At 36.3% G+C, this 20,904-nt stretch overlaps 1 protein-coding gene across 2 annotated transcripts in view; it reads right to left on the bottom strand.

Moving 5' to 3' along the window:
- The window catches only part of MDFIC (MyoD family inhibitor domain containing), a 51,701-nt gene that overhangs the window by 28,744 nt on the left and 2,053 nt on the right, over positions 1-20,904 (bottom strand). Inside the window, exons 1-3 of one of the 2 annotated variants that reach the window (XM_085318502.1) lie at positions 20,687-20,770; positions 18,866-18,905; positions 9,626-9,757 (exon numbers count right to left, since the gene is read on the bottom strand). In XM_085318502.1, coding sequence (XP_085174628.1) covers positions 9,626-9,757; positions 18,866-18,887 — 154 coding nt within the window. In that variant the 5' untranslated portion in view covers positions 18,888-18,905; positions 20,687-20,770. Of the gene's footprint in view, positions 1-9,625; positions 9,758-18,865; positions 18,906-20,686; positions 20,843-20,904 lie in introns of those variants that run through there. The other variant, XM_085318501.1, reaches the window with a different exon arrangement.

The following is a 20,904-nucleotide window of genomic DNA, read 5'->3' as shown; positions in this document are numbered from 1 at the left end:
GGTTTTAATATAAAGTTTAAGTCTCTAATTTTCATATACTTGGACAGAAAATTTAGAATTTGATAAGCATTTTGTTAGAATGATGTTGGTTTATATTTCATCAGCACAAATTTCATGGACAGCTTCCATACGAAAATACATTTCTTACATGCTAGAAGAATACATTTCATTTAAGAGTAGTTAACGGTGGCAAATATTTCTAAGCATCATTCTCTCCAACCAAAGCTCATTTCTGATGGCCTACCTCATCAATATAATGAGTTAACAAGGCTGATATTAGAAATAGCCTGAGTGACCACAGCTATTTGACATTTTAATGTTTTTTAAAAGAGATTCTTTGGATTTGAGTCATGAAGAAATTAAATAAAAAAATAAAAAAAGACAACAACAACAACACACAAATAGGTCACAGGCCCCTGTTTTTCCCTGAAAGTATTTTTGTAAAGGGCAAGTAAACGTATTTGTGGGTACTTTCACGCTGCAGATAATACCAGAACACAGAATAAATAACTAGTTTTCTGACCCTTCTTTCCTCTGGATAGCTATTTAAAGAAGAAATATGTCTAACCATAATTACTTAGATAAGCCTTCTGATGTGGCCTTAAGTCCCTCAAATCTTTCCTTTCGTATCAGTTAGTATGAAATTCTATAGAACCTACTTCGGCTCTCTGAAATTTCAAGAATTAAAATAATTATTTTTACTTAACCACAGAATGGTTCAGGTTCGAAAGGACCTCTGAAAATCATCTAGTCCAACCCACCTGCTCAAGCAGGTTCACCAAGAGCACATTGCCCAGGACTGTCCACATGGTTTTTAAACATCTCCAAGGATGGAGACTCTGCAGCCTCTCTGAGCAGCCTGTTCCAGTGCTCCGTCATCCTCATAGTGAAGAAGTCTTTTCTCATGTTCTGATGGAACTTCCTGCATTTCAGTTTGTGCCCATTGTCTGTCATCCTATCTCTGGGCACCACTGAAAAGAATATGGCCCCATCCTCTTTACACCCTCCTTTTGGATACTTATACGTATTGATAAGATCCCCCCTCACTCTTCTTCAGGGTGAATAATCTCAGCACTCTCAGCTTTTCCTCATACAAGAGATACTCCAGTCTTCTGATCATCTTAGTAGCCCTTCACTGGACTCTCTCCAGTAGCTCCATGTCTCTTCTGTATTGGGGAGCCCAGAACTGGATACGGTACTCAAGATGAGGCCTCTCTAGGGCTGAGTAGAGGGGGCAGGATCACCTCCCTCAACCTCCTGATGACACTCTTCCTAATGCACCCCAGGATACCATTGGCCTTCTTGGTCACAAGGGCACATTGCTGGCTCATGGTCACCTTGTCATCCGCTAGGACTCTTAGATCCTTCTCTGCAGAGCTGCTTTCCAGAAGGTCAGTCCCCAGCCTGTACTGGTGCACGGGGTTATTCCTCCCTAGGTGCAAGACCCTGCACTTGCCTTTATTGAACTTCATGAGGTTTACCTCTGCCCATCTCTCCAACCTGTCACGGTCCCTCTGAATGGCAGCACAGCCTTCTGATGTATTAGCCCTTCCTTCCAGTTTGGCATCATCAGCAAACTTGCTGAGGAGGCACTCTGTCCTGTCATCCAAGTCATTAATGATTAAGTTCCACAAGACTGGCCCCAGTACTGATACCTGGGGGACACTACTAGCTACAGGCCTCCAACTAGACTCCACGCCACTGATGACGACCCTCTGAGCTCTGCCATTCAGCCAGTTCTCAATCCACCTCACTGTCCACTCATCTAACTCACACTTTCTGAACTGGCCTATGAAGATGTTATGGGAAACAGTGTCAAAAGCTTTGCTGAAGACAAGGTAGACAACATCCACTGCTCCCCCCTCATCTACCCAGCTAGTCATTCCATCACAGAAGGCTATCAGATTGGTTAATTATGATTTCTCCTTGGTGAATCCATACTGACTACTACTACTGATCACCTTATCCTTCATATGCTTAGAGAGGACATCCAGAATAAACTGTTTCATCACTTTCCAGGGATTGCGGTGAGACTGACTGGCCTGTAGTTCCCTGGGGCCTCTTTCTTGCCCTTTTTGAAGGCTGGAGTGGCATTTGCTTTCTTTCAGTCCTCAGGCACCTCTCCTATTCTCCATGTCATTTAAAGATGATTGAGAGTGGCCTAGCAATGACGTCTGCTAGCTCCCTCAGCACTTGTGGGTACTTCCCATCAGGGTCATTTTGACATACAAACATTTTAACTGTACAAACTTATTCCAGGTTTTTCATATACAGAAATACATACACATATACATATTCATATACAGCACAAATAAAAGAGAAATTAAAAAGAGAAAGACTAACAGAATTTTTGGCATAACTTAAGTTCAAGACTTTTTTTTGCCAGGAAACAGGTTCCTAAAAGCACAACTTGCATGATGACACTTTCATACAGTTTGTAATTTGGTGTTTTCTTTGCTAAAAATGGTCAACTGAATACCATTATTACTGAAAATAGCAGACTGAAACCACACTGACTCATTGGTTTTGTAGTACAATATTTTACATAGAACATAGTCAGAGTTTTATTCCTCTTCCTCTTTAAGGAARCACTACAAAAATATTGTATGGTTTTTCCTATAGGCAAAACTAATCAAGAAAAGAATACAAATATTCTTTCCCACCTAGGCATAACAGCACATTAATTCTGAGACAGTACCAATACAACAAAGGAAAATATTCTGAAATTAAGATATAATTTACTTCAGGCTCAAACACAGCAAGCACAGTAATATTTACATTACTTCAAAAATTTCACCTTTGGTACTGATGATTACTGCTATCCAAACTTCTCCCGCCTCAGACCATAAATTTAGATGATGTTCTGAGAGTCAGAAGAATGGTAAATGGTAAAGCAGTGAATGAAAGACTGCAGGTAATTCTGGCTACTGGTCATAAACAAGAGTGTGTGCAAGTATCTTATGGTCATCTGGTGCAGTTTAAAGTTCTCAAAGAAGTTTAACTACCATTCTGTATATGTAACAACGAAAGCAAGAAATTTCTCTCCTCACACAGAGTCAGCCATACTGTTTGCGAATTCTTCCCATCAGACAGCCACTGCAATTAACATCACTTCAGAACATTGTTCTAGGGTCAACGGAGAGACGTTCCATAGAAAGTATTAGTCCCACAGCAACTCTCTTTATTATTAAGGGACTACTAACAGCGCATCAGTGGCACTCAAAGGTATTCGAATGAGAGGCATGGGCACAAACTGCAACACAGGAAATTCCACCGAATGTAAAAACACTTTTTCACTGTGAGGATGGTTGAAGGTTGAAACAGGTTGCCCAAGAGGTTGTGGAGTTTCCAGCCTCCAAGACAGTCAAACCCGACTGGACACAGTCCTCGCAGCCTGCTCTAGCTGACCCTGCTTCAGCTGGGGGGTTGGACCTGCAGACCTCCAGAGGTGCCATCCAGCCCCAACGACTGTGTGACTCTGAGATCCCATTCATTCCACAAACTTACGTTAATGCTGAAGACTCAGTCTTCCACATTAAAGGTTAAAATTTTAAGGGTCTGACTATCTGAGAAGAAACCCCTCTGCCCAGGACAAGGTTAAATGAAAATGCTAGCTGTGAAACAACAGAGTGTGAAATTCTCCAGATAAAAGATCTTATCAGCTGAGAAACTTTGATCCTAAAAATTCTTATGAGAAATCAAAATGGTAAACTTTCAGGACCAAAACAAGGCTTATCTTTCTAAAAAAGTCTTCCAATCAAATACTAGGAACAGCACATCTTCATTGTCCATTAGAAAGGAGGGGAGGAGACTCGAAATAACTCCAGTTCAACCACCAAGACTCAGGTGAACAGTAGTGAACCTGAGACCCAACTGCATATGTTCACGCACCGGATCCAAATTCCACTTACTTTATTTAAATGCTGAAAAACATTGTTGTATTGGTATCCTGATAGTAGTGACTTATGATTTCGCTCTTATATTTACCAGCTTATTGCAAGAGCACTATTATTCATTCTGCTCCTCAGCTATAACTGATACATCTTCAGCAGGATTAGATTCAAGAGACTTTCACAGGCCCTACTAGGAATCTTTTTGCACAAAATCAGTAGCCTGATTTCAAACTGACAAAATTGAAAAACATTATTGAAGAGCTTAAGTTTCACAACCACATTCATGAGACGCTTTATCTTGGGTGGCGTGAATATTTTGTGTAGCACACACTGTAAAACTTCCTATCTAGCTTTCTTCCAGTTTAAATAATCAAAGGCTGAAAACTATTATAATAAATCACATTTTAGCTCCTGTGTTGTGCTAAAAGAATGAGCTGATGTACAGTCTTTTCAAGTAATTTTTCAAAAATACATGCTTTGTCAGGATTCTTGTAACTGGTTATGAAAAGCTTAAAAAAAACATCAGGACAAACAGTATGTATGGGAGAAGTTTTGCAATGACTTTGAGAACCAGAATAGTAAGAGATCTCCCATGTTGATGGGAGAAAAAAAAGATACTTGTCTGCTGGAGAAAGGATTAGAAAATCTCCCTGAGGGAGGAGTTTTGGGGGAGGTCCTTCATACCTCCATTATTACTTCTACTGGCTAAGTTCCTCAAAGACTGATCTTCTCTAAAGACAGACCTAAATACCAAATATTCCATTCCTATATTTCAATGTTTAAGTATTGAAATGACTAAACTTTATTCATTCATAGGTCCACACTTTTTGTCACAGACAGATGGAGTGGGTACACTGAGAATATCATGCAATCACTGATTTAAGTAAAATAATACACTTTCTAGATTCAGCAAGATATTTTGAATAATTTCCATTAATCAATTCTTCGAGATTTCTACGCCCACACATTGAGTTACACTGAAAGAAGACTGTATGAGTTATAACTTAAATGGTTCTTCTCAAAGCTAGAAGGTATCTCTAGTGCCTGTATTATTTTTTAAACAGAATGAAAACATTCATCTGAATTCACAATATTTGTAAGATTAATGTGCACTATGTGGTATCCAGTAAGAGATATTTGAGATTAAGACTGAACAAAAAGATAGTTTAATATCTCCTTGTTATTAGCAAAAAACATCCCAAACCCAGACTGCATCATTTAAACTATGGGAAAAAAACAACCTCGCTGTTTAGCTAATAAGGGAATCTGCAGACAACACTGTGATTTGAATAGCCATGTAAAATAAAAATATTAACATGAAAATACATAAAACAAAAGATAAAAGGCATCGAATTTTATATCTCACAACAACAAAAAGCAATAAATAAGAATGTACTAAATAAAATAGGGCAAACAACAAACGTAATTGTTTAATCCCCACAGAGTCAAAAAAAGCATCCCTTTCTCTGAAGAACAGTCTTATCAGGAGGGTGTTTCATGGAGGAGAAAGAGGCAATTGAAGCTAGGAAATGATGGATAGCAATGACCTTTCCATCTGTAAAACGTGGGCATATTTTAGGTATTTAATCTTGAGAATTGGATTATTATTAATCAATTATTCATGACAATTTGAATCTATGGTAGATGTTTTTTGTTTTCTTAAATATCACAAAGCTAAGGTCCTGCTTGAGAACCAGAAAGGAGATTAAATCCTCACAAGCAAATAGTGTTCAAGACACTGGCATTTTCTTCCATCTCCTAAACATTCCTTCCCCTACATAACAACACACACTAACGACAACTCTCTGTAAACCTTCAGCCTAAATAGTCTCAAACCCACCATCACAGCCATTTCACCTTAATAAATAAATAAATAAATAAATAAATAAATAAAAAGCTTTCCCAAACAGGACATTGTGGCGATGAGGAACAGCAGAAACTTCTTTGACTTCACAGGAACGGAGCATAGCCACAGGTTACCCTGCTGCGTGTTTAAACATTCAGCCTTCCACGTCTGCCAAAGGTGAGTGACAACAGAAGCAGAATGTCTCCATTACAGGCCACCAGATCATACAGTGAAAATGCACAGAAGGTGCTTGCAGGTATTTAAAATGCAGTACTGAAGAAGGAAAAAACAATGAAGCTATTCTAAGGCTAAGCTTTTTTTAAATTTGAACCTCTGTAGATCGAAACAAAATGCAAAGGATGTGTGCATGTCTGTGAGGGAAAAGGGACAGATTTCAATATTGCCTTGAAATACACCTGAGGTAAAAAAAACCTAAGATTATCCCAGCTTTTGAGAAAGGGGATGCCCCTTACTTAGGTGCTAAAATTCAAGAATCTGGATAGCCACGGTAACCTTCCGAAAAGTAAAGCCTAACTAGCACATCTAGAAACCAAACAGTTGGCAGTTCTTCATGTTCTCAAATACTCTTGCTATTAAAAATGTACACCTTATTTCTAGCCTAATTATGTTGGCTTCAGCTTCCAGACATTAGTTGTAAGTTCTTCCCTTGTTCACTACAGTGAAAAATTATCAAATTTCTGTTCCTCATGGTACCACTTTTCTTAGGGACTAAGCAAGCCACTCTTTAATCTCCTCCTTGTTAACACTGAATCGATTGAATTGCATGAGTTTTTCACAATAAGACATGTTTTCAAATATTCAGTGATTCCTGAGATATTTGTGGTTCATCCCAGCTAAACACAGTATTCCAGTAACAGTTACGCAAGTGCATTAACAGTTAATACAGAAAGATAATACAACCATTTTCCTCTTATTTAGCTCTCCCCTGTTTGTATGTCCAAGATTACAGTAACCTTCTCAGGCACAGTGCTGCCCTGAAAGTTAATATTCACCTCCTCATCTACTATGACTCAAGCTCTTTTCGGAACCAATTAATTCCTTGGCAAGAGCTTTTTTTAAGATTAGCCATTTCCCTGGGATATTATGAAAGTCTTCATTCTGGGAAGAAGGATGCTCCAAAAGAGTTTGGGAGGGGGAGAATCTGGGAAAAATCTCCTCATCTAGAGATGAAAAAAAGGGGCTTGAGAAAAGGACTGCAAGGTAAAGGTGAACTGAAAACATCTTACTGTGGAAAATGGTTGCAGCATTTTAGTTTATTGATGTTGCCTGGTAAACTGAGTTTACAAGTGCAAATGAGAAATCATACATAATGAAGTCATTACAGAGCCTCTAACACTGGACTTCGTTGTTGGTGTGCCAATAAAACTGACTGATTAATTCACTTCCATATAACAGCAGGGTAAAACAGCTGCAAACAAGGAAAACCTAGGAAATTAACAGCTGGAAACATTTATAAAGTGAAAGCTAAGGCTAGCACAAATGAACTATGCATCAACTGTGGGGGTGGAAAGCAATCTGTATAGGAAAAAAAAATTGAATCATTAGGATAGTGGTAAATAGATGTCAATACTTGAGAAAATTTAAGTGTGCCCTATCTAAAGCAATTTAAAGAAACAGTTTTAAAATAAACCTGAATAGTCAAAACACTGTTTACCTCTAATCTCAGGCTTCTTCTAATAAGTGGTATTCTATGAACTTTGGTCTAGCGCAGTAATAGATTTTGTTGAATCACTGTCATTGTTATTTGTGATGAAACATCTAAACAAGCTCTGATATAAACAAGCTTCTCTTTGTTCTGCTTGTTCTATTATTCAAACTTTTACATATTGCAGGAGTTATTTGTAATTGAGCCAAACACTGTTCCTCAGTTTTTAAAAGACTTATTTACTCATGGCCACACCTGAAAAAAATACAAGCTGCTTTAATTTTACCATTTTCACTTCTGGAAGATTTTATCTGGCAATAGAAATACTAAAGGTAAAAAAGAAACAATGAAAGAGAAACAGAGAGATGACTGCATCACAGCAGCTACTCAAGTATATATAATAAAGCCACTATCCTAGCTTTCACCTAAGCCTGCTTTCAACAGAGTGAAGGGTAAAACTGCTACTGACTTCCACAGCAGCACATTTATTCATTGAAGCACTACAATCTACCTCAGATTTTTATCATATCTTTACCCTTTTTCCTGTCACTTTTTTAATTCAAAGATAGATAACCTTCTCATCACAAAGACATATAACTGTATATAACTGTCATGCCACTTCACACTTCTCTTACTGCTAGGAACTTGCAAAGTCTGCTGCAATTTTTACCATACATTGAAAAAATTTACCTTTTCTTCTCCCTCTTCCTCCAGTTCAGCTGCTAGAGTATGTCTCTGCAGTGAACAGGTTAAAGGAACTACAGCACCATTCTAATACATTTTGTCATTTCAGGCACTCCGCAAAACCAAATAATTCTGCTTTCCTGGAGGTCTAGGAAGAAGGAAGCCTCTAGGAAGAGGGAATGAAAAAGAGGCCACTACAAAAGTAGCAGATGCCATACCCACCTTCCCATTTCTCAAAAAATAGGAGTAAGTAAGCTCTCAAACTGTTCAGGACAATTCTTCCCTTTCATAGGACATTAAGAATTATTTTAAAGTTGTCAGATACTATGCTAAATTCAAATTCTCCTGTACAGGATCTAGACTAACTATACAATGCATTAAGGATATAAGAAAGTATTTACTGGGATTCATTATTTAGAAAAGAAGAATTAACTAACTTTTGAAAAGAAATATTCAAATGCTCACACAAATTTCAGAAGACATAGCTATCACACAGATCAGATTAAAAAAAAAAACAGATAATTCCAAAGAGAATAACCAACTAGGACAATAGCAGGCTCAAAAATATGAATTTAGGCTGCTGTGTATGGTATAATAGATGTGCAGTGCAAAGAAAAACTGACCCAGGAGTGCATGGTCAGACAAGGATCTCGGAGGGAAAGCTGAAGCACCACTTAGCATTTAGTCCATTTGCTTTCTGAATACACTCTATAATTAACTAAGTTTCTCATGTTCCCCCTCCCTCGAGCATCTAACATTCAAATAGTCACAGAATGTTAAAGTAGCCTTAGCTCTGGTGGTTAACAGAAGTATTTTAGCCTTAGGAGATTGTATTTGTGGATGATCTTTTGGGCACCATCTGTTCTTCAATTCAAATAAAAATAGGAATAAACTTACATAGTTTTCTAAAAATTTTAAAGATCCAAAACTTAAATCAGGATTGTGGGCTCGTAAATACTAACTTTAAAAAAACCATAATTCCATAGCATTTTAGTTTAAAACTGTGTCTTACAGCATTCTTCTAATTTTGTAAATTTGTCCTTGTGAAAGGACTACCTTTGGTTACATAGGCTTTCCAACGCTTATGCTACTTTAGGACTCAAAACTCCTGATCAACTTTTACCTCACCAGTGCTCAGTGTATCTGAAAGAAACTGTTCTCAAATACTTTGCCACTTAAAAATGTAACCTGAGAAATCAAAGATGATGATATCTAGCACAGCAGCACACTGCAGTTCATCAACCTGCTTTCCCATCATGAACAGTAACGAAAGAATATAACCTTAAGGCTTTAAAGGGTAAATGCTATAGAGTTCTTGAACATGCTGCAGCAGAAGACACTCGTACCACACCTTTTGACTCTTTACCAATACATGCTGATAGCAGAAGCCACTCCAGGAAAGAAGCTCTGTAGGCATGCATTATAGCTGCAACACATTGCATTTGACATGCATTTAACTCAGTCAGCTGGCAGTAGTATCTTGGTACACTACTAAAGTGAGCCGAAATAGCAGCAATCTACTCTGGAAATACTTACTTCTGATGAGGTCAACATCAGTGCGATTTCCCCAGGCAGCCTGCTCCTGTATCTCTGGTTGTATACTCTGGCTATTGGAAGGCTGTATTATGTCTTTGTCTCCTACAGCAGTATTCTCTTGGTCGGACTTTTCTAAGTCAAAAGAAATTTTAAGATATTAGTTTCTGACATATTTTTCCTTAATAGGGGCAAAACTCATCTTTTAAAGTTAAAAACTAAGAACATAAAATACAACTTGTCTTAACATCTTATAAACTTTCCTTAGAGATAATTCCTAATAAAGTAAACTTTAAATTTTTGTTCTTCTGAGCAAAATAATTTCTATTTAAGAAAGTATTTTAGTAATTATATGTTTAGTCATGCAAAATAATACTCTAACTTTTATAATGACAAGTTACTGATAAGTTTGTGTACTTTCTACATTATTTTCATACAAAAACTTGAATCTATTGACACACAAAAAACATTTTTTCCCCATGTAGATGCATCTCTGGCATATAACATAATAACAGAAATTCCACAAGTCTCTTTTCTTTTATTTAAAATTCAAAGTATGATTAAAGACTTCAAATCTGATTAGTATAAAACCTTTATTATGACACAGTTTCCTATTTTTTCATTAAGTGTTTTAAAAAACATTCTTGAATGAAAGTCAACTTGTAGCCTATGATGAAAGGAAAAATTGACTCCCTGCCTCCAGGTATATACAGGATGCATAGAAGTTTACATAGTAAAGTTGTTTGAGGGATTCTTAAACTTTTTTTTTCCCACAAGATAGCAATCCTGTTGTTTTGATGGTTTCCCCAGTTCACAAAGACAGACCTGTATTTTCTCAAACCAAGAGGATAAGCGACAGCTTTCACTTTCGCTATTGTTACTGTCTTAATGGGGAAATTCAACCCACAGACAAATCCTTCTGTTCTTTATTGCAACAAGATTTTCCTACTAGCATTCAAGAAAACATTTGTAAATCTGGAATTACTTTATTCATTATTCACTGTCAATGATTATCAATTATATCTCACATTTGAGGGATGTGTAAAATGCTAAATATCTTTAGACTGAAGTATTTTTTGAATGTAAGTACAAAATTTCATATCTACAGTAAGTGAGCAGTTGTTGAAAAATTTGTCAGCTCCATTTCTTTGTTTCAAACTAGAACATGTTTTTAAACAACTTATCACAGTGTAATAATATCATATTCCCAGCTAAAGCATGTGATTCCAGTCTTGAAACACAGAGAAATCACTTACTGCTACTATGGCATACTAAAGGTTAGTTTCTTGACGTAACTAACAGCAGTTTGATTTTAAATCCTAACTTTCTGCCTTTGTTATTCACCCTATTAAGGTGAGTCATTGAACTTCACTGAAAATAATGCATGCTATGTTGTACGTATGCATATAGCATGCACCTTCAAGCACTGCTCTTCTCCTTCTATTAATCTGCACCTCTGACTTATCTGCCCAAGCTTCCTACATGGTATTTATTTCTCAACTCTCTCTCACATTCCATTTCTTCAATAAACTGGCCAGTATTTCCTCAAGCCCACCCTGAGAGGAACTGTGTCACAGGGATTGACAGTAAATTCCTGAAGTAATCAGAAAGACTTCAATGAGTTTTGCGTCTTGCCCCATATGATTTTATCTCACCTAGATTCTCATTCTAGCCAAAAAAACACCAAATCTTCCAGCCTTATGGCAGATGTCAACCACAAATGATTTCCACCAGATATCTATCAGATACATATACAGCTGTATTAAAGTGTGATGGTTTTGTCTGTGCAGTTAGGAACTAGTTGAAAATGTATTTCAAATGTACCCTGAAATAGACTGAATGAAAATAAGTGGCATCCTGGAGAGAGCTAGTAAAAAAGAACTCCAAGCATGGTACTTTCTTCTTCTCATATAGAGAAGCTAAGCCTAAATGAACTATTTTAAAAGACTTAAAAGATTTTACTCTTGAATTACTTTGCTGCAATAACAACACTAAGATTACAATGATATCAACCCTGCACCGGTAGTACCAAACTGCAGAGCCACTCTACACAATTGTCTTGTGCAGGACACAACTTTGCCAGCTCTACTATTTGATGTAGCAAACAATGAACAACTGCAAAAAAAAGATTAATATTAATACTATTAGCCACTCAGTGATCTAGATTACATTTTTACCTAATAAATTGGAAGATGTGCAGAATGCAATCAAATATCATTATTTATAGCTAATTAGTTTTCAATCCTGTATTTGTTTTCTGTCCAGTATCTTTTTTTGCTTAATAAGTTGTATGTATATTTTCTCACATTTACTTCTATTATTCCAGCTGGATACAGTAAACGATCTGTCAAAACCATATAAACAATATCAACATTTGACAACAAAAAGGGAAAGTGCACTATTAAAAAGAAAAACAACGTGGCTATTGAATATCAAACAATCTTGATAGAAAATTTACTACAATTAACATTGAATATCTGGTCTTTGATCTATTGAGTCAATCTGAAGACTTCCCTATCAATGTCCAGAACAAACGCCTACACCAGTGACATGAAGTTTATTTGATATTTCACTAGAAAAACTAAATTAATGGCAGATTCTATAATATGGGGCTTTATAAAGAGTAGGTTTTAAGTTATATCTATTCATGATTCTTTCATACACCCACACTATTAAAAAAATAATGTACCAGAAGAAAGAACATAAACAAAACATAATATCCTGATTAATTATTTGTTATTGTTTTATGACTGCATACCAAGTTTCAGTTTTAGTAAAAAGGAAATTCTTCCTTTATTCCCTTAAAATAAACAACCGATGAGATCATAGTATCTCATTTTTTTAATCTAAAAATGCAACTACAACCAACTGACCAATCACACATGAAAACAAACAGCCTTAAGAACACTTCCGAATTAAAAAGGCTGTGTTTAGTTGATATTATTATTTTTGTTAGGTGCAGAGAAATAGTTATCAAGAGTAGTTTATGACAAATAATACATTTAAAAATTACAAGTCCAGTAAGAATCCACACAAAGTAAAGACCTTAATCTTCTCTGATGTGCTATGCTTGTTGCAGAGTAGTTTTAATAAAGGCTATAGCTGACACAAGTAGTAATGGCAGGATCTGGCCATAAAACAGGTATGCTGAACTGCATTTCTGAAGAAATTTATAACACCTCTCTGTTTTAATCAAGCTTGACCTTAAGAAATTTTATGTAATATTTTCCTGGTATGTTAGCTTCTGCTTCCCCTAGCATACCCTTCCGCTCTCATGTGATTAACCTCCAAAACTGACAGCCAATAAGTAAAAGGCATGCACTTCCTAACAGTTTAAATAACGGGAAGAAAAGAATCATTATCTTCTGAGTATGGCTGCTAAACACTCAAGCAGGAACATTTGACGCTACACAAATGAACATATTTTATCTAGTGGTGCTTCCTTCCCAAAATCTAACATCTTTGCATTTAATAATAATATATGTTGAGAGAGAAATTCAATGTCTCTTCAGAACCACAGTGAGCTACTCTAGGTCATGTCATAAAAGCAATATGGTCTTCTTATCTTGGTGCTTGGTACTACTCATGTGTACCACATTTCAGTCTCCAGATCAGCAAACTAATTGACTACATAAAAATAATTGGTAATGCCACACAACATTTTATCATGGAGGTCAGCATGGGCCAAAACTCCACTTGTGTAGAGATTAATGCAAGTTTAAGATTTAAACAAGGAAGAGAGACAACATGCAAGCAAAGTACAGACTTGAGATGGTTAACAACCCAAATCATACCTACACTACAGTCAACTGAGAAGCTGTTTAGTAAAATAAATAAATAAAAATTTTAAGCACTTCTCAAATTCATGAAATAATTGAACTAAGCAAACTCCTAATCTTTGGTTGCTCGGGGTTGTTATTTTAAAACTTGTAACAATCTCTTTTATAGTATATTCTTAATTCTACCATAATCTTTTCATTTTTATTTCTAAAACTACACGGCAACACACGTATTTCATAGCACCAATACTTTTTTTCCACAGTTGAGTCTCTACTATTGTTTTGGTTTGTAGCATGTTCTTCTGATTACATACATTCCTTTCTCTCATGACAAATATATTTTACAAGACTCCACCAAAATAATACTGGCAGCAGTTTGGCTCACCACAAAGATAGCTATTATAATAGCCTTATCAAAAGCAAAATTTGATTAATAGCTTGAATTGTCTAAAAAGACTTATGTATAGTTGGGCAAGAAGGGTACACAATGCAGTTTCTCAAGATCCCTAGCGCTCCTATCTTCTACGCTTTTATAAAGTACTGGTATACAGGTCAAACTAAAATCTCTTAAATTTCTTAAATTTTGTAACTTCTTAAAACCTTACAAATTTCTTAGAAGTTCCCAGTGAAGTATTCCACTTTTCAAAGTTATATTTATTTCATCTTTGTCTATGATAATACAGAGCATATTGAGTGGATTTCCTATCAATATGCAAAACTCTGACAGACGATACAGAAAAGACAGGTAATGGATGCACACTGAGAGGACATACCTCAAAGAATTCAAGCCTTTAACAAATAATCCCCTTTCTTTTTTACATGCTAGTCCATTCGTACATTTACACTTTAGCTATCCCCTCAACTCACATCTCTTGAGTCTACTCAGAAATGGGTCTTAAGAGTGTTCAAACATGGCTACTGCAAGACAATTCTATCTAACACGGCATCATACCTTAATGTATCGGTAATTACGCAATATTCAATGCCTGAACATGCAGAAAAGGGAAGCAAAAGCCCACATAAGCAGGTTAGACATCCTTAGACCATCATGGACAGCTGATTCTATTCATTAGATATGAGTATATGAGACTGTATAGATACAGCCTTCTCTTCCAGAAAGTGAATTTTTAAGTATGGAAACATGAGAAGCAGATTTAGCATTTGTATATTGACATACGGATGCTACAAAATACACAATAAGTTTAAAAAAATGCTGCAGCAACAACAAATAGAAAGTAAAGCACAGGCAATTTCTGGGCACCTTGAAGTACATCATTCTCCTCAAGGAGGCAGAGACAAGCACAAAGGACTGGCTCAGTGGACGGCACAAAACCCATTGGCCACAAAAAATGCAGGAACTGGAACAGTTCAGCAGTTGTATTATCTAAGGGCAGAGCAATGACGGTAGCATGGGAAAGCAACAGTACTTACGCACCTAAATTTGGCAGAGTAGCTGGGGCCTAAATGTGAATCCTCCAACTTCCTCAGTAGTTACCTCTGAAGAGGCAGGTGCAGATTTCAACATACATGATGCTAAGCCATAACCAATACAACTAGAATTTTATCCTTCAAAGATCAGAATTATAAAAGTGGGGAAAATCGCCTAAAAAGTAGAAGGTCTATGAGGAACAAAAACACTTAAGAAAGTTCCTAAAAGAAAAGGTAACAAAAGGGTTCTCTGTCTCAAGCCTACAGTAGTTGAGAGGGATTGAAGAGCATGTAACTAACATTGCATTTTTAACATTTCCTTCATTCACTAACACTGTAGCTGGGAAGAAATATCTGAGGATACTATCTCCCACAGAAAATTCCACTTCTCACAGTAATAACAGAATCGAACATGCATAATACCAGGTTTCACAATGCAACTATTAAGAGTCACATCAGCTACTTCATGAAATGCCTAAAACTCTTACGCATTCCAACAAGTTCAGCTGTGCTATCTGTATAACAGAACGCCTACTGCAGTTCATGTTTTGCCTGAAATGCTCTCATTTCATAAATGACTGGTTCTATAACGTAAGTGAAACATTTATATGAAAAAAATCTACAAATTTTAGTTGGAGGCTTCCATTTAGATGCTTAATTATTTTAAAACTATATAATTTGATTGTATGTCATTTCATGGCTTTCACTGAAATGTCTCCTTACAACCTTCAACAGCTCAAAAAAATGCCACTGAAAAAAAACAGTCTCTTAAAATTAGACCAATTCAGCTGAACTTCTTGGAAAACTCTTATGCATTTTCCAGGTGCAAGCAAGGTAACAATTATTGATATACTACAGGTTTAACATCACTTGACAGAGTTCAAGAATGACGGAACAATAAACATCGAAGTACAAATAGGTACTCAATACTATTAAAAGCATTTAGAAGTTCAAATACGTAAGTCAAAACTTCTTTCTACACTTAGTCATACAAACTGCCAAACAGTTAGTTACAAATTTTTGACATTCATTCAACAGTATTTTGCATATGTATACAAAAATTAAGATCATGGTAATGCTGAGCAGTACTGCACTCAGTGGCTTTGCCTACATTAGCAAGTAGCTTGGTCCAATAAAACTGAACCTGTACACTAACAGAGCTGATGTTAAGGACGTTTGTCGCATATTGTACTATACTTCCTGGGGCTTTCTACTTCGGACTTGCTCTCTAGCGTAGTCTCAAAGACTAAAGACTCATTAGTAGCAGGCACATTCCTGATATGCATCTTCCAGTTTATTTTGTCCGGAAGGAATCCAGTCCAGGTGCCCCAAGATCATTCCACAATGCAAACCAAAGCACAGTAAGGGAGAGTAAAGAGGAGATTCTGCATTGCTGATCCAAATGAAAACACCAGACATGCTCATCTTTGGATGCTACTTATGAGGGAAAAAGAAATGACTGTTTAAAACAAAGAGAAGTCTGATTCGTGGAAGTCTGGAATGAAATCTGTGACGAATAACTGTGATATAAATTTAACCAATGAGATGGAGCAAAAATAATTCAAATTTGATGCAAGACCTTTACACTCAACTCTGAGAAGCGTGTGTCACACCCATATGGAGATCACTTTACCATTTGGAATCACTTTACTGGAACCACATGAAACCAAAAGCAGAAGTGCATTTTTATGACAAATGAGAGTTAGACACTTACCACTAAGTTGTGGGTATTTTAGTCAGTAACGTTCAATAAACGTACTGACAGACAAGTACAAAACAAATTAACATAAATTCATTAAAAGACTGTCAGATTGCAAGTGAAAACCCAAATATGGAGGAGGTATTTGCTAAGTTAGAACTATTTGAGTGTATTGGTTAACTGTTAAAAAGAAAGTCCACCAAGGCATTGCTGGTAAAGTGCAGCTATTACAGTGACAGCAATAGTTGTCACCTTAAGACTTTCCAGACATTCCCTTCAAGTAAGACTTCTGGCATCCATACCTAATCTAGATAGAAAGTTCCTTTGGCATTCCTATTCAGGAAAACACTTCGCACATAAAACATTAAGGGACTCAAATCACATCCTTGAAGAGGAGCACATGCTTTTTGTGCTTTCCTGCATGGAGGTATTAATTACTGAATATCATTTCTTCAAACACTAAATCAGAATCACACCTCTATTCAGCAACAGTGACACGATTTGTACTGGAGTGTCACTCCAATACAGTAACAAGAAGGGTCACTTACAGAATTTGACTCCAAATATTTCTACTCGACTTCTCCAATTTCTTTCCCCACTCCCTAAAAAACCTACCCAGAGATACCAGCAGTAAGTGATTTGCTCATGACCACATGCCTACAAGCATCTGAAATACTCTGCTCAAAGCAGAGAGGCTGATGGTCACAAATTGTCAGATTCTTTGTTTAGGGATGTTATTTTGTTACCTACCAATGCAGAAAACAGTTCATAAGAGCCAAAATAAAGTCATTTTAGGGTAGATGTGACACTATTCACTCTGACTACATTGCACAGCTTACAAATAGAGGTAGCCATAATCCGATTCAAAGGTCTATGCAACCATAAGGGGGGAGAAACAGCATGAACAGGATCTTGAACAACTATGCACAAGTAGAGTTACGCTTTTGGAAGGATGTGGCAAAAATGAACTAAACTTATAGAAATTAGGTTAAACCTTTCATCCTGTAGTCTGTACCCAAGAATTGCAGATTTCACTGACATGGGTGAAGATTTAAAGACTGAAATTGATTATTGACATTGCTACAAGAAAAGACAGTATCATTTGCTATCATTTGCTTTAACATTTGGTCTCTCTTGTAGTACACCAATTATGGAGAGGCAAGTTCCAATTATCTCACACAAATATTTATGCATTATTTCAAACATGAGCCAACAAGGAAGAACAATGACTGGGGAGATGTTCAGAGAGCATGTTATTTAAATTAATAAAAAAAATCTTTTAAGTTGCAGAAGTCCGGGCATACCGTATCTGTGGACCAAACCATCTCTCAACCCATAACTTATGTATATCCTTGAAACTTACCAAAGGTTTATTTTCTGTTTATTTTTCCTTAAGTTGTGAGATAGCTATTTGTTAAATATTTAAAATTCAATCGGAATTTCTTTGCCTTTTATGGAAGAGAACAACTAGCTTCAGCATCTGAATGTATATGATACCAAGTCAAGGCAGGATCCTGAATATTTGGATTTTTTTTATATCTCATAGAACTACATAAGATAAGAACAGAAGTTTGTTCTCAAGAAATAAAGTATCTATACTAGTTCCACAAATAGAAAAAACATGTTATAGTATGTTGTTACCAGTCAAAACTTCTTTCACATTGGAATGTGTGTAATACTTTATTACGCAAACACCACAAGCTGGTTATCTCTGATCAAGGAAACTTTGTTCCTAGGTGGACACAGAATTAAATACCTCATTGTAAACATATGGAATCATCACTTAAATATGAAGAGATGAAGAGATGCTTCTAAGTAAGACAAGTATTTATGTTTATTATAGATTTTTCAAATACCTCTAGCCTATTTGCAGAAATAATAAGAATTTCAACCAAAGCTTTTAAAGTATCTACAAATTCTAGACACATCAGTGTAGTTTTTGATGTCCTATAAAATTTAACAGGTTTAGAGGGTTTTCTTGTTTTGCTATAAAATGCGTGTAACATTTGCTCATTATTATCATTTCACTACTTCCCATCTACGGACCTCAGTCCAGGTCTTAAAAATACATGCCTAATTCCTATGTACACACCTAATGCCTGGGATCTCAGTGTTATTCTGGTACTTTAGGGTTTCAGTTTTTCACCCTGACAAGTACAATAACTTACAGCACCACAAAGAATTAATGGCTGGGGAGAAGGGGGCAGTTGAAAGACCCAGATGTATTTTCTTAGATCTTCAGTCCTGGAATATCTGGACTACCTTACTCTGTAACCACACACTGCAAAGCTGACAACAGAAATGCTGGAAAACAGACTGGAAATGTTATGAACTCACCTCTTCCTTTTTCCACCCCCATTTCCCCAACAGACTTAGGCTAGAAAAAAAGCAACAAATATCCACAGTTATCCTTAGATCTAAGTTCACTAGAACAAAAAATATATATATTTGAATGCTAAATTCAGTAAAGAAAGCCTCCTTTCTCTGTAAATTATATATATATATATGTGTGTGTGTGTGTGTATATGTATATATATATATATGTATACACACACTTTAAAACTGAGCATGTGCTTAAGTGCCCTAAAAGGTGTGGCCAGTGAGCAAACCTGAATCAATATATTACCATTATTTGTACCTTACTGATCTGTGAGGAAGCAACTCAATAATCCTTTACTTCAAAAGCTGTGAACTATAATTGTGTCATTCAAATTTTCTGCATATAACTTTTCTGTGGACAGATCGGTGTTTCCTTCCTTGCTTTTCATAAAAAAACAGCATATATTTACAACACAGAATCACACATGACCTTTTTTCATAGTAAAAACATAATTCAAAGTGATACCATAAAAAAGACTATATTCCAGGCTAGGCTAGATAGCTGTCTGACTTACATTTTCAGTAATTTTGATGTATGGCCTACATACAAAATTTAACCAGTGTGGCCACTTGATCACATGACAGATAAAAACATGTTGAAAATAAACACGTATTACAGTTACTGACTTTTCTGGCAAAAATATGATTCTAACAGTTCAGTTGTGCATGCTTGATCTTCTGTATCTAATCTTTTTTATTTTTTTTTTTACTGTTTAGAAGCTATTAGTCATACCCTAGGACAAAAAAAAAAAAAAGAAAAAGAAAAAACAATAAGATAAGTATAAGCCAATTTAACATGTCTCCCTGCCAAAGCATTTCTTACTTAGCTACGGATACTTTCTGGTTTCTCAAATGAGTCTTCAACTTTGATTTCACAGAGCTATTGATTTTCCAAGTTACCAAAGCAGAGACTTCATCTTTAATCTGCAGTTGCACAACTGTGTTACCAGGCTCTGCTCCAGTTAACTAGCTATGTATAAAGTTACAATTTTTGAACCATTTCATTTCTCTGTTCTACAGAGAATTTTTATTCCACTGTCAGAATTCTTGACAACAAAACTGTAGCAGTAGGGGGAAAAAAAGTTCCATCTTCGCAGACCAGAACAATGTTCAGTAGGCAAACATAATTCTCTATTTTGAGGATAACCTAAAATATACCTTGTCAAACTTATCTGCTTAAGAGTGATCGGGATATGCTGATAATATAAGCAAATATATAAAATATAATTTATTTTAAGTAAATGCAAATAAGATATAATTTAAAGACTTTCTCAGTAGGATGACTGCACTTTTAAAAGACCCTTTGAACAGCAGGTAAGAAACAAGCTAACACTTGCAGAAAGTAGTCTTAGCTGCAGCATCACAATATACTGTAAGAAAAAAAAAAAAGGCAAAGTGACCGCCCGCCAATCTAACGGTCCTGCCCTCAGATCTACATTTCTCAATTTTCTGTAAGAAATGGAAAAAGGGAAGCTTTACAGAGAAGAGCTTCCAAGCACAAACACAAGGCTGAGAAACAGCCTCCTGTGCCTCTGAATGGCTAGGTAGTGAAAACTGGTGCTGATATCAGTGCATCTCTTTTTCCTTCTTCTTCTTTTCTGTACATAGGAAATTCTGGTTAAAACAATAAAGATGTGGAAGTGAACGTGTTACAGAGTCACACCAAAGACGGGGGGGGCGGGGAAAGAAGAGAGGGGTTAAAACCCACAAAATAAATCAGTAAATGTATCATTCAAATAAAAGGCGCAACAATTACAGAGAAACTTTAAAGCGACTTACCTCGAGGGAGTGAGATCAAAGAGCTGCTTTCAGTCGGAGCTTGCTCTGGCCCTTCAGGCCCTGGAGGAAGAGGTTCTCTCACTTGGGACATCTGCCAGCTCTCTCACCGAGTAATAAAGAGCCTGCACCCCCCTCCAACAAAACTAACACACGACCCTGGAGGAACAAACAAATGAAAGGACTTTTTTTTTAATGTATTTTATGCAGAAAACTCACGG

The sequence above is a fragment of the Rhea americana genome, unplaced genomic scaffold (assembly GCF_003343005.1).
Source record: "Rhea americana isolate MKP2758 unplaced genomic scaffold, rheAme1 scaffold_54, whole genome shotgun sequence".
NCBI classification, from domain to species: Eukaryota; Metazoa; Chordata; class Aves; order Rheiformes; family Rheidae; genus Rhea; species Rhea americana.
This window is presented reverse-complemented; position numbering and strand designations above follow the sequence as displayed.